The sequence below is a fragment of the Sinohyriopsis cumingii genome, chromosome 7, assembly GCF_028554795.1.
Source record: "Sinohyriopsis cumingii isolate HCF-2022 chromosome 7, ASM2855479v2, whole genome shotgun sequence".
Taxonomy (NCBI): Eukaryota; Metazoa; Mollusca; class Bivalvia; order Unionida; family Unionidae; genus Sinohyriopsis; species Sinohyriopsis cumingii.
The window spans coordinates 56,659,230-56,675,408 of record NC_142967.1 but is presented as its reverse complement, the minus strand read 5'-3'; the positions used below and the strand labels follow the sequence as shown (position 1 = coordinate 56,675,408).

General features: G+C 36.5%; 1 protein-coding gene across 18 annotated transcripts in view; it reads left to right on the top strand.

Moving 5' to 3' along the window:
- Window positions 1-16,179, top strand: part of LOC149795308 (pleckstrin homology domain-containing family A member 1-like) — a 100,527-nt gene that overhangs the window by 17,214 nt on the left and 67,134 nt on the right. For all 18 annotated transcript variants that reach the window (XR_016422302.1, XM_089965062.1, XM_089965060.1 and 15 more), the window contains 2 exons: window positions 6,737-6,923; window positions 9,419-9,487. Coding sequence is in view for 17 of the 18 variants with exons in the window: in XM_089965062.1 (XP_089821188.1) it covers window positions 6,765-6,923; window positions 9,419-9,487 (228 nt within the window). In the remaining variant the exon portion in view is untranslated. The remainder of the gene's footprint in view (window positions 1-6,736; window positions 6,924-9,418; window positions 9,488-16,179) is intronic.

Below are 16,179 nucleotides of genomic sequence, written 5' to 3'. Positions count from 1 at the left end.
TGGCCGACACTCTATCCAGGAAAGGTCAAGTCATTCACATAGAATGGTCACTCCATCAATCAGTCTTTCTTCGGATTTGCACACTTTGGGGGCGTCCGATGATCGATCTTTTTGTGACAAGGTGGAATCGCAAGTTGCCCATCTTCGTCTCTCGGTTCCAGACCCAGAGGCTTGGGCCATGGACGCTCTGTCAATCAGCTGGGAGGGGTTGTGGGCATTCGCCTACCCTCCCATGGTTTTGGTACCGAAAATAATCCAGAGGTTAAGGGGTCAGAACTGTCGGATGATTCTGATTGCCCCTCTTAGATGGAACAAGTCCTGGGTTACCGATCGACTTGATCTAGCGATAGATCTACCCAGGAAGGTTCCAACCAGCCCAAATCTTCTCAAACAACCGCGGTCACGGGTGTTCTTCTTCACGCTTGGCTCTTGTCCGGACAGCCTTGCGAGACAAAAAATTTAAACCTTCGATTGTGGAGAGAATCTCAAGAGCAAGAAGGCCCTCCACTCTGAAGGCTTACGAGGGAAAGTGGCTTGTTTTCAGGGACTGGTGCCATATCAATAACATCGTCCCTTTGAGTGTCTCAATCCCTCAACTGGCCGACTTTTTTCTCTGGCTTTTCGAGGAGAAACAGTTGGCCCCAATTACTATCAAAGGCTACCGCTCCATGATATCAGACACATTCCGCCATCATGGTAGATGTGATATTGGGCATAACAAAGATCTATCAGATCTTTTAGCCAATTTTGATTTCAATTGACCAAAATCCCTCACCCTGTTTCCAAAATGGAATCTGTCCTGGGTTTTAACATGGCTCAATTCGGACAAATTTGAACCTTTAGCCCACACTTCGTTAAAGCTACTATCATACAAAACATGTTTCTTGATAGCCTTAGCTTCAGCATGCAGGGTGAGCGAGTTACATGCCCTTTCCAGTGACCCGAACATTCTTCAGTTCAGATCAGATGGATCGGTGGTCCTCCTGATGCAACCAGGCTTTGTAGCCAAAAATAGGTTACCATCCATTGGCAATCAAAGAATTGTCATTCGCTCGCTCTCTTCCATAGATAAGTCCAGAGCAACAGCCATGCAAGATCCTGTTCGTGCACTCAAGCACTATTTAAAACGCACAGAGGCGTGTCGGGACACACGTAAGTGCCTCTTTCTTCCGGTCAAAGCTGGTAAACAGGATATCACCCCTCAAGCCCTTGCTTCATGGCTGAAGTGGGTTATACGCTCAGCGTACTCTGAGGTCTCACAAGATCAGAGTTGCCTCATGAAGATTACAGCTCATGAGATTAGAGCAATCTCGGCGAGCCTTGCATTCGAACGCAATGTTTCGATCTGAGATATAATAGAAGCTGTTGGCTGGCATGCAGAGTCAACCTTCTCCAGTTTTTATCTCAGAGATTTGGCTTCGCAGAGGCAAACCTTGAATCTGGTAGGTCCGGTGTCGGCAGCCCAGATGACCACCAGACCCATTTAAAACAATCAGCACAGCCTATCAGCTTCGCTGGATTCGCCAGTGAAATTTTGTAGGTAAGAAGATTTCAATGACTATCTTCTTAACTGTATATAGGGGTCACATATCACGGGACCCTAGGCTGTGTTGCTGATGAAATTAGGAGAACGGGTTATCTTTCAAATGGGGAATCCAGCCATCATTCCCTAGAAGGTACCCGGGGTGGAGGTAGGATGCTCAGCATTCCCTCCTCCTATTACCTATTCTCCTAACGTTAATGTGATCGGGGAACGTATTTGAAGGAGAAAGCAAATTTTTAGTAAATTATGTTTCTCCGAGAATACTTACCCAATCACATTACTTAAAAACCCTCCCAACCACCCCGCTATGTGAGCATCCTCGTATAATATATATCGCTCAGCTTAAAATACTAGTGACACCTGGCGGTGGCAAGGGGAGGTAAGGGGCAAGAGTTATTGCCCTTTGGACTATATGAGATAGACAGAAAAGACGAATTTTCGTCTTTTAGTAGGGCTGGATTTGAGAGGTAGCAGACTTATATCCCTAATATTAATGTGATCGGGTAAGTATTCTTGGAGAAACATAATTTACTAAAAATTTGCTTTCTTCGATAATATATATATCTTACATTATTTGCACACCCTTCTGAGCCTTTTTCACAGTAACATCTCTGCAAAAGCATGCACCTCCACTTAAGTAGTAACTGATGAATTTATGGGATTTGGTACCCTTTATCCATGGGGAGACTACTCATGTGAATTCTACTTTCAAGCTACTTGTGGCACCTTTGCTAAAGTAAGCTAGGGGTGGTGAGTTGGTGGATAAAAGAAATACATTTGACACCAGACATTGGTTTAATTTAATGCATATGAATGCAGGCAAATACTATGGGTTCTCAAAAACTATATATCTTGAGCTTTTTTATGTTTCAATTTTATATCTCCTTAAAATAATGCACATACGTTTTTGGGAATTATTCACTGTAGAAACAAAATAAGAACATGTCAATAGAGAGCAGTTGTGAGTATGATTGAGATGGAGTGATATATAGTATATAAAGTCTGAAACATGATATATGCATTGTAATATCTGAAACCTGATATATACTATATAAAAGTCTCAAACCAGATATATACTACACAAGGTCCAAAACATAATATATACTACACAAGGTCCAAAACATGATATATACTACACAAGGTCCAAAACATAATATATACTACACAAGGTCCAAAACATGATATATACTACACAAGGTCCAAAACATGATACATACTACACAAGGTCCAAAACATGATATATACTACACAAGGTCCAAAACATGATACATACTACACAAGGTCCAAAACATGATATATACTACACAAGGTCCAAAACATGATATATACTACACAAGGTCCAAAACATAATATATACTACACAAGGTCCAAAACATAATATATACTACACAAGGTCCAAAACATGATATATACTACACAAGGTCCAAAATATAATATATACTACACAAGGTCCAAAACATGATATATACTACACAAGGTCCAAAACATAATATATACTACACAAGGTCCAAAACATGATATATACTACACAAGGTCCAAAATATAATATATACTACACAAGGTCCAAAACATGATATATACTACACAAGGTCCAAAATATAATATATACTACACAAGGTCCAAAACATAATATATACTACACAAGGTCCAAAACATAATATATACTACACAAGGTCCAAAACATGATATATACTACACAAGGTCCAAAACATGATATATATACTACACAAGGTCCAAAACATGATATATACTACACAAGGTCCAAAACATGATATATACTTCATAAGGTCCAAAACATGATCTATACTACACAAGGTCCAAAACATGATATATACTACACAAGGTCCAAGGTCCAAAACATGATATATACTACACAAGGTCCAAAACATAATATATACTACACAAGGTCCAAAACATAATATATACTACACAAGGTCCAAAACATGATATATACTACACAAGGTCCAAAACATAATATATACTACACAAGGTCCAAAACATGATATATACTACACAAGGTCCAAAACATGATACATACTACACAAGGTCCACATGATATATACTACACAAGGTCCAAAACATGATATATACTACACAAGGTCCAAAACATAATATATACTACACAAGGTCCAAAACATAATATATACTACACAAGGTCCAAAACATGATATATACTACACAAGGTCCAAAATATAATATATACTACACAAGGTCCAAAACATGATATATACTACACAAGGTCCAAAACATAATATATACTACACAAGGTCCAAAACATGATATATACTACACAAGGTCCAAAATATAATATATACTACACAAGGTCCAAAACATGATATATACTACACAAGGTCCAAAATATAATATATACTACACAAGGTCCAAAACATGATCTATACTACACAAGGTCCAAAACATAATATATACTACACAAGGTCCAAAACATAATATATACTACACAAGGTCCAAAACATGATATATACTACACAAGGTCCAAAACATGATATATACTACACAAGGTCCAAAATATAATATATACTACACAAGGTCCAAAACATGATATATACTACACAAGGTCCAAAACATAATATATACTACACAAGGTCCAAAACATGATATATACTACACAAGGTCCAAAACATGATATATACTACACAAGGTCCAAAACATGATATATACTTCATAAGGTCCAAAACATGATCTATACTACACAAGGTCCAAAACATGATATATACTACACAAGGTCCAAAACATGATATATACTACACAAGGTCCAAAACATGATATATACTACACAAGGTCCAAAACATGATATATACTACACAAGGTCCAAAATATGATATATACTACACAAGGTCCAAAACATGATATATACTTCATAAGGTCCAAAACATGATCTATACTACACAAGGTCCAAAACATGATATATACTACACAAGGTCCAAGGTCCAAAACATGATATATACTACACAAGATCCAAAACATGATATATACTACACAAGGTCCAAAACATGATATATACTACACGAGGTCCAAAACATAATATATACTACACAAGGTCCAAAACATGATATATACTACACAAGGTCCAAAACATGATATATACTACACAAGGTCCAAAACATGATATATACTTCATAAGGTCCAAAACATGATCTATACTACACAAGGTCCAAAACATGATATATACTACACAAGGTCCAAAACATGATATATACTACACGAGGTCCAAAACATAATATATACTACACAAGGTCCAAAACATGATATATACTACACAAGGTCCAAAACATGATATATACTTCATAAGGTCCAAAACATGATCTATACTACACAAGGTCCAAAACATGATATATACTACACAAGGTCCAAGGTCCAAAACATGATATATACTACACAAGGTCCAAAACATGATATATACTACACAAGGTCCAAAACATGATATATACTACACAAGGTCCAAAACATAATATATACTACACAAGGTCCAAAACATGATATATACTACACAAGGTCCAAAACATGATACATACTACACAAGGTCCAAAACATGATATATACTACATAAGGTCCAAAACATAATATATACTACACAAGGTCCAAAACATGATATATACTACACAAGGTCCAAAACATGATATATGGTCTGAAACATGGTATATACCTTAAAAGGTCTGAAACATGATATATACTAATATAAGGTACGAAAATGTATGTATATGAGATCTGAAACATATACTGTATAATGTATGAAACATTATATACCACACAAGGTCTAAAACATGATATATACTATATAAGGTCTGAACGGTGAATCCTGAGGCTTTGGACAGATCTGTCCTTGATGTTTTGGACAAGGTTGAACAGAATGAATTTCCCTCAGAGTAATTTGTTGCATATTAAAATCTATCAGCATTTTGTCATAATATTATGATTTCTAATGGATCATGACTGGATTTGTGGAAACATAAAAAAATTGAAACAATTGTAATTGTGGATGAAATGTCAGAAGAAGGGATGGGGATAGAACAAAGCTGCTTTAGAATCAAGTTATAGTCTTGGGTTCAGTGTTTAGAAACTAATGTGATCCCTATGCTTACTCAGCTTAAAAATACATATTCATATATGCCACTAAAATTGGCATCTGATTGTGTTCATTCCCGTTGAGAATTTGACCATGGATGTGGTTGGAACAAAGTGTAGGAGTGTCTGGATATGTGTTTTACCAGTACTGTAGTTTTAATGTGTTCACAAAAGTTGAATGCGTCTGAATAGGTAATGGGTGTTGTCAGCAAGAGAAAGAAGCATTTCTTTGTTTATTGATGGATAGATGTTGATCTAACCTTAAGAGAATGGAATTGGACCTAACTTTATTCCTTACACAAATGTTGTCCCATTGGGTTAAATGTCTCTGTTCTGCCCATACAGAGGATTCTGTTATTCCACACTGTATAGCAGGGATTTTTCAAAGACTCTTGGTGGGGCTGAAAATGGGTCCATGTTCCAATAAGACAGTGCTCCTCGCTAGAAGGACAGGCAAAAGGGCTAGAGAGACACTTAGGGCATGGGGAGGGAGACACCCCTAAGGATAGGCAGAGAGGCTAGAGAGACAATGAGGGCTTGATAGAGGGAGGCACCTGGCAGAAGGGCTAGATAGACTTGTAGAGCATGAGGAGGGAGACACCCCTAATGACAGACGGAAGGGCTGGTGAGACACAAAGAGCAGGAGGAAGGGAGGCATCCTTCTGTTACTGTTCAGCAGGAGGGCTGTAGGAAATGTTGCAGATTTATCAAATTAAGCAATTTACTCTAGAAAAGTATTTATCAGATGGAATCTTATTTTTTCTCCAAAATATGTTGAGTCCCTAATCCAGTCATAAATAAAACATTGAGCAGAGGGTGAAATGGCAGATTTTTGTTTCTTTGTTGTTTAACTGCATAGCAACACATGCAAGGCTACATAGCAATTTGAGCAATTTACCCAGAAATACATCATAGCAGCTGAACTTGGGTCATCTAGGCAGGCTTATAACCTGTGACCATTGGTTTGCAAGTCTACCATGTTAGCCAATTAACCACCATGAAATGATAGAATCACGGAAGAGAATGAATGATTTAGAAGGTTACATGTACTGATATAGATATGTAGCAGAGAATAAACTTTTTCTAAATATTATATTTGTCTCATTTCAGGACATATATAAGCTGTGATATTTCAGGAATGTCATTCGCAGATCAAAATTGTCGCCCATGTGGCTGGCTGCAGATTGTAGAGATAGATATGCAGAATCCATCTAAAAGAGGTTACTTTGTCCTTGATAAAATGGAAGGAAAGTTAAAATGCTATATGTCTTCAGATGACAGTGATCCAGCTCCAACAGTAATTCAGTTTTACATAACTTTACTAAATGTAATATTTTGCCAGTATCTTAAGTCATGTTGATACTAGATCTATTTCATTCACATTCCAGACTTGACTGTCATTGGCATTGGTTATTGGACACAGGGCCTCCTCACATTTTTCTCCAGTTGTAATTAAATTAAAAAGAAAATTTATTTTGATATTGTTGTCACATTATAATAAAAACAAAAACATGTCAGAATAGAAGCATATATGTTACAGTAGTGGCAAAATACCACAGGTTTCATGCTTAGCTACGGGTCCTGATTAGAATTTCTAATGATTTGGAGAAACGAAAGTAGAAATAAACTCTACTCAGAAGGCTCAAAAATTCAGCTCATGTAAATTTGTGTCCTAATCATTTTTATAGATTGCATTCTTAATAGAGTTTATTTCTACTTTCTTTACAACCACAAGAAAAATGAGCTCAGAACATGTTAGGAAATGAGTGCTTATCCACTACATGGTGTATATTTTGTCACCACTTTAGCCTTTAAAGACAAGCTAAACAGCAAGAATAATGATTTCTCTAATCTTTCATGTAGAAATATTATTTGCTTGTATGTTTTTCATTTCTTTTTAAAAATATTAAGCTGACTTTACCATAAGGCTAAGTGAGCATAAGGTATGGCCCTGCATTTGTCATCTATCGGTCAACAATTACTTGTTACCGTAGTTTCTGATCTGATTTCAGTTGATCTTGGAATATGGGCTTGTATCATAAAGAATCTTGGATACATTTGGTAACCAGCAGTATCCACATGTATTAAAGAGGTAATCTTGCATCAGGTTGACTTGCTCGTTTCCATTCTGGAGTCCATATTTCTGATCCTAAATTGATCAAACTTGGATGCATACATCATTAATATATCAGGCAGTTTTGATAACAATCAAGATGTTAATTTAGTGATCATGCATCTAACTGGCTGAGATTGTTATCACTCTGGAAGCCATATTTCTGATCTTGTTTTGTTTAAACTTGAATATATGTTTATATTATCAAGATCTCAGATGGATTTGATAATGAGTCTGATCCACACAGATAATAATTGATCTTGTATCTGTTTGACTGAGCATGTTATGGAGGTAATTTTATAATCATATACTAAAATTAATACTGCTAATTATTATCGTCATTATTATTATTATTATTATTATCATTATTATTATTATTATTATTATTATTATCATCATCATCATTATTATTATTATTATTATTATTATTAAAGTAAAGTTTGATGATATCACCAACTATATAAATATTTCAATTGAAAATTAATGTAACATAGACTCACACTTCTTTCAAGTGGGATTAGGATAAAATATTTATAATAATATTAATTTTCACATTCTCTGTTATTGGACATATTTGCAATAGTCCCTCAGTTCTGGGTGAAAAGAATTAAAGTGGTAGAAAAGAATATATACCAATCATCAATCACCATCTGTTATACAAAAGTATTTTAGTGAAATCCTGAAAGATCTGCCAATGGTTTGCATCAAAGGAAGTCCACTAATAGGAATTATAATTAATGTATCCCCTGCTATAGCTACTAACAAAAAACATGTCATAGCTTGTATAATTATTCACTATGAGGTAGTTATAATTGGGTTTTGTGCAACTTATTTATTTGGACAGTGGGTTGATTCTGGCGTCATAGATATAAAAATAGGTATTGAGTTTTGGAAGGGACATTGCATCAGTTAACAGGTTAATAGAGTTTTGTTTGTTGGTGTTAGGTGTAAGGCCAGGAATCCAAGAGTAGCACATATTTGGTGTGTTGCTCTTGTTTTCTATTGAGCTGCTAGAAAAATTCCACATGCAGAAAGTGAATATTTATCGTAGAAGTAATAAAACCACAATTCTATTGCCAGTGATAATGATATGTGTTACAAACCCTGTTTTATATTTTTTCGAAATGACTTGATTACCTGGTAGGGTCACTGGGACTCAACTTTTCCCATTTCTGGAATGAAAACTACACTCTGAAAGCCATATCTTTTGTAAAGTTTTGATCAAAGTTGGAATAGATGTTTATGTCATCAAGATCTCAGTTGAGGTGATAATTCATCTGAATGGCTGAGTATATTACCATGTAGGAGCTATATTTCTGATCTAACTTTAATTGAGCTTGAAATATAATATATATAATTCATATGTCAGCCAAGTTTCATAATGAGCAAGATGCATATTAAGTATATTATAACAAGCTTATGCCTTGAAGGTCTTTGAGTTTGATAATGAGTGAGATCTATTAATATTAGTAAGGCATCATTGATTGGCAGTCATTTCTTACAAAATAATTTAGACCTAAAAAAATTTAGATCAGCTGTACAGTGAGAAAGCTACTATAAAGATGCAATCCATTGCTGGATGGGAAGGTAACCTATACATCACGTAGATAGGGAATTATACAGTATGTATTTCATTGAAGAATTTATCTTTATTGATTAAATCTTGTATGTCTCTTCAGAGTATCCCAAAGGCAGTGAAAGCAAACAAGAGTGCTGACTTTTCAATCAATCTGAAGTATATATCAAAGGTACCTATTCACCAGTATAGAGTGAAAATCTGACATGGCAAGTAGGGTTACATAAAGTAAAAGTAAAGCAACTAATAAAGTTAACAGGAAACAAAAGCACAAGATGTTACATTATCATAGGCTATAGTGATAATCTGTTATGCATTATGATGACACAATGCACCAGCATTTTACTGTTCTTTCTAAAATTAAATACATGATCTGGATAATCTTCAAAATATTTGAATATTACTGAAACATTAGTTCTTACATAATTATGAAATTTATTTTGTGTGATTTATAGAGTTATTGAAATTAGATCATAGTTCTGTATAGAGAGAATATTTTACAATGAAGTGAGGGGAACCATGGTAGCTCAGTTAATTTTAATCCAAGGATTGTGGGTTTGATACCTGCCCAGGCCAGCCAAGTTTTCGGCCTTGGTGTGTCCTTGAGAAAGGCACTTAACTCCCATTTCTTAAGCATGAAATAACTAAATAAAATGCTGACATTGCCATTAAAAACCAATCAACCAAGCAATCATGAGGTGAAATTAATCTTTAATAACACAAATATCATCAAGAACACAGAATCTGCAATATTTCCTCCCTTTTTATATTATTTCTTCTGTCTTTTTCCTTTGAATATGTTCCCCGATCAAATTAATGTTAGGAATATAGCCCCATTATCTCCAGAATCCAACCCTCCCAACAAAAAAAAATTCAACTTTTCCATCAACATTTTATAGACAAAGGACAGTAACTACTGTGTATTACCTCTCCTTGCCTCTGACTGGTGGCGCCAGTTTTAAGCTTTTTCATCACCTCCTGAAATCCAGTGGAAATTTATGTTACATTTCATCTCATCCATTGAAGATTTTGTTATTTTCTGATATATAAAGGATTATTCTACAGATGGTACACATTTTTTTAAAAATTTGATCATAATTATGTGAACTCGTCACCTATATAGCCTTAGTTTCTGTGTTCTCAAGAGCAACATTGTAATATTACATGTTGTAGTTCATGTTCGCTCACCCTGTTTATCACCCCTATTATATTGGGTGTCTCTGGCATCATTAATGAAGTAACTATTGATTTCTTCTCTCCAGCTTTTCATTTCAGAATTAACAAAGATGATGAAGTGTGTTAAATGCAAGAAATTTATAGCCATCACGGAGTCTCATAACTCGTGTCTCACCTGTCAGCTACTTGTAGCATATGTGCCAGTTGGTCAGAGAATGCATGGTCAACAATACTGAAGAAAACTGAGAGTACTGATGTTTTGAGCATTCACACTAATATGGAATCTTTGGCCAGCCTTGGGGGGATGCCATTGGGGCCCCTCCTCCAATGAACATGTGACATACGTTACCTACTGCGACCATTACATAAGTCTGGGTGCATGGGGTTTATAAATGACTTGAATGAGACATGCCATCAGGCTGCACCTCAGTTTGATGCCATATTGGCTGCTAATTGTACTTTCCAGCCATCCAAGTCTAGATCCATACTGTTAAGTGACAGCATGGCTTTTGGAGCATATCGTCAAGTAGAGCCATGGAGTTGAGTGACATTGCCAGGGATCTTATTGATAGATCGATTCATCCACCTATCACTACCAATACTCTGATAGTACAGTCATCTACACTTACATATGTAGATCGACACCTGTTTTGGCTTTGGCTTGTTTTGATTTTGACAAGCCTTCCATACCGCTGCAGTGACGACATCCTGCAGATTTGGCTAGCCATTTACTCATGGCCTATCCTCTTGGACAATAGTGTGACAGTCTTGGAGACAACAGCCATGCCTTGTCTGTGCCTTCAGGTATGTATTATCCAGATATTGATCTTGATCCCAGCTAGTAAGTGAGTGAGGGTGGGGATAGACCTGATAATGGTTCATACTTAGATCCCTCTATGGAGCAGACTGAGTATAACTTTAAGGCAACAGTAGAGACTATCTTTCATGATCAAGGCATTCCAAAGTCTTTTTTCTGAGAATCAACTTCCAGTGTCCTGGTATAAGACCCATTCCAGCTCCTTCTTTGCAAATATTGTGATGTTATGGACAAGAACTACGACGATACATTCAATCTTACTTCACCAGTTTGCTATAAGGTGGATGAAGGCATTCTTCACATGAATTGAAAGCTTGTGGCCATGTCTTTGTTTCTTTGGTTTGGTGTGTCTGCCTTATAGAAAGGACTGGCAATGAAACTGCCTGGGAGTCAACAACTACAATATCGAAGGTAATTAACAGGGCAGCCCACCATTCAGTAGTGGATGCTTTGATGGCTTCCACTAACATTGATCTTGTATGATGGGATGCATGCTTACTCTTAAGCCTTCTCAAGTCACATCACAACATGACCGTGTTAACCACACCTCTGCTTTTTGCTGGCAAGATAGAGTAAGTAGAGGCAGACAGCCCAAGGACTGCTCCTCTACCTCTCTTGCAGTCACCATCACTTTATTAATCGTTTCTGATCGACCATCAAAGACATAATGCAGGATCATTCTATTGTTATGAGTCTATGCTCTTAAAATAAGTAACAGAAAAGAGTGAAAGACAACAATCTTTGTAAAATTAACAAATAATTTGTTTCTCTAGAATACAAAGTGAAAATGAGAAAAAAGAACTTAATGGTATTGTAAATTATATCCCAAAATAATCCAAGAATTTCAGGCGCTAGTCCTAGTAATTTAAAGTCCTGAATTAAATTCAGTAAAAGTCCAGAATAAATCCAAATTACTTCTCTTCACATCATCTCTTGATCATAACAAAGAGATCTCCGACTTGTTGTCTAACTTTGACTTGCATAGGCTTAAACCACTCACTGTTTTCCATGTGGAATCTTTCCTGGGTTCTAACTCATGCTGCAAATGTAGTGAGCCACCATCCTTAGCATTCTTCTCCAGCTACTTTACAGGTAGCACAAGAGATGTCAGCTTCACTACTTTTATACAACGACTACGAAAAATTGTTCTTAAGTTCCCTTATCATTATTAGATCTTCTTATGATGTGTGAAGACTCAGCCTTACATATCTGAACTCAGAAGTTTTCTGCCTCTTGAGGTTCAGTTCTTCTCATTCCTTTACATCTTTTACTTGGTCTACATTTCCAGCATCAGGTGATCATTGACTAAGGAAGAATCTGCTTTCAGTTGCTTCCACAATCTGACACTGCTCTGGTGGCCTAGTGGTTAGAGCATCTGCCTCAAATGCAGGAGGTTGTGGGTTCAATCCCTGGCCTAGTCATACCAAAGACTTATGAAAATGGTACTAACAGCTGCCTCACTTGGCGTTCAGCATTAAGAGGTTAGTGTTAGGACTGGTCACCTGGTGTCAGGATAATGTGACTGGGTAAGGACATCATGCTACATGTCTGCGGCATGTTACCCGAGTGCTAGACATCACTATAAACTGCCACATTTCAGACATGGTAGTGATATGACTGAAAAATTGTTAAAGCTACGTCAAAAATCCAAATCACATCACAACACACATCCACAATCTGACAGAGTTACTGATATTTTGGGCTGCTTACATCATCACTTACAAATACCAACCATCTACCAAAGCTTTATCTTGCGGATGCCTTCACTTGACTAGTAATTGGTGGTTCTACAAGCCCCAGACACTGGTTTTTCATTAGGATACCCAGCAGTTGTGGTTGTGGGCTCATTAACGGATCTAACATCTATGGCAAACTTTCATCCGGTGGAACACAGCTTATCTTTTCCAATGCAGATTCTCACTGGGTAAAGACCTTTATAAGGCCAGGGTCATTCGAAAAGTTATCCATTTTTAGAGATAAATTATTGCTGAAAAGTGCAATAGGAGTGGACCCAGGTTGATCCTTGTGGTACTCCAAATGTAACTGGTTATTCTTTAGAAAAACTGTTATTTTTGACATTTTTAGATAGGATGTAAACCAGTCTATTGTGGAGTCAACAATATCAAAGCTTTCCGAAGATCAGCTAGTACTGATCCAGCAAATTTTTCTTGATCTAACACAGTAATCCATTTGATTGATGTGCCACACCCTTAACCTCTGTCACATTTGATTGGTGTGCCACACACCCTGAACTTGTGTCACACTTGATTGGTGTGCCACACACACTAAACTTGTGTCACATTTGATTGGTGTACCACACCCTGAACCTCTATCACATTTGATTGGTGTGCTACGCACCCTGAACCTTTATCACATTTGATTGGTGTGCTACACACCTTGAACTTTTATCACATTTGATTGGTGTGCCACACACCCTGAACATTTGTCACATTTGATTGGTGTGCCACGCACCCTGAACTTGTGTCACATTTGATTGGTGTGTCATCAATGAGCAGTGGATTATTTGCGTGATTGTTTCTTTCATTTTGCACTAGTCTGTGAATTAATTGATTTTGCAAGAGAAGTAATTGTAATGTTGCCCTCTTAGTCAGAGGGGTAGTTAATTGGATTTAGCTGGCGTTATATAGCAGATGAGCTCGATTTTATGGCCTGGTGTGAGTGCATAGATAGAATATCAACAGAGAACTGAGCAAGACTATTGGGAAGAAATAATGCAATACGAGCCCCCTTAGACAAGAAAAATAACAAAATTGAATCAATAACAGTTTATAGCGGCAACTCCTATTCAATCTAAGTTATGTCAACAGAATTTAATAGCAGTGTCTAATTTGGATTTATTTCATCATAATAAAAAGTGATGAAAAGAGCACAGTGTCCACAACTGATTGCATGACCTTCCTCTCTTGACCTGTGCATAACATTTTCCTAATCTCTCTCTAGTGTTCCTGTTCTGAATGCTTCATCTCCTTCTGGACTTTCTAGTCTTTTATTCTGAACACATCATTCTTTCCAGACTTTTGTTTTCAGACTGTCCCATCTCTCCCAGAAAGCTGTTTCCTTAAAGGACAAAATTACCCCCATAATCTCTACACGTATCACTTTCTGTATGTACATAAAATTCCATCACTTACGTTACTCAGAAGCATAACTAGCTATCCAAACACTGCATAAATTCTGACCTAATTTGATAGATCATCACTCTTGCTTCGCAGCAGCCGACCATAAATTAGCACTTGAGTGGTGTATTTAACATTTAACATTACCTTATCTCTTTACCTACGCTACCACATGCTCAATTATTATTGCATAAAATTCACAAAATTCTAGCTCACAGCAACCCCTAACCTGCAAGATTATTTTAACATTACAAAATCAGATATAAATATGCAATTATCGTTAATTCATGACAGTGAGTATTGTCCTAACAGCAAAGGAAATTATTTTATTTAACCCTATGAAATCCTATACATATAAAAATTTGGATCACATGCAATCCGTCGTTTCTGTCAATGAACTAGTAACTGTAAAATTACAGAGATAAATGGCATAATAACTCTAGCATCAACAGATTTCCATGAAATTGAATAAATGATATATAATATGGATCCTGGTCATATCAAACACTATTACATAAAACACAATCAAAACTAGAAAATTACGTTAAAAATTAAAATTGCATACCTTATTGCTGTTCTCTTTCAGAAATTGTGCATCCTATCACTAAAACCTGTTTTTTCTTACAAGACAGCCACCGGGTCCCCTTTTGTTGTTTAATGAGGAAAGCACAATTCTTTTTAGGCTTCATGGAGCCAATCTTCTCCTCTATCAAGAATTTCAGACTAAAGAATTTTGATCATGGTTGTCACTTTAAATTCACATTACTTCCACAGTGTACGCCTTAATGTACTCTGACCAATCATACGCAGCAATTCATAAATATTTCCCAAGATAATCATTTCTTTCGTCAGATTTTTAATAGCCTAGAATCTCTTAACTACGTTGCAGTCAACTTCCCTTTGAAAATGGCTATCTGAGATGGATTCCTATCAAGCGGTTATTGTTGGTGGCTGAAATGTTTACTTTCTCAGGACAGCGGTGCGATGCCCTGATCAAATCTCAATGAGTTGTAGATGTTGGCCTTTCAGGTTTAACACTGAATTGGGGTGGGGTAGAAAAGAAAGGTCGAAGTGAACCTTTACAAAGACTTTTCTGGCTTAAATATGGTAAAATTTTGATGCTCAATGCATTCAACTTTAAGGTTCAATACTTATTCAAAATTCGATACTTTACATTAATTTTGATAATTCCCTGGCTTAAATTATTTTTTACTCCATTCAATAATCAATAACATTATGACCAAAGAATTGTCAGTTGCTTGATCTTGTAGTATGTATGGTAACCTGTCATACATAAGTACATAGCTGCCAACCCTCACGAATTTGGCGTGAATTTCACAACTTTTTCAGCGATTCATAGATTCATGCCGCAAGCCAAAACTTCACAAGTTCTCCAATTCTCAGTTATTTTAAATCTTCAATAAAATAACTGATTTCCCGTTAAGCGCTAGTCATGATATTCGCAGTTGCCGAAACGGTCCGGTACTGCTGGTTGCGATATTAGTAGATCTACAGCTGATTTGTACAGTTGGCCTGGTAGCAAGCATTTTAGCCTATTTTAATCTGTATGTATAAGAGTAGTTTTACAAATGCTTTTGAGAGAAACTGGGGCCTAACCGGAATTTTGCTCCACGCATGCGTCACCAACACTGATTTGAGTTACCATTCAGCATCGCATGTAAGATCTTGAAAATGTCTTCACTGCCAAGGAAAAAGAAATGTATTGCTCAGAAA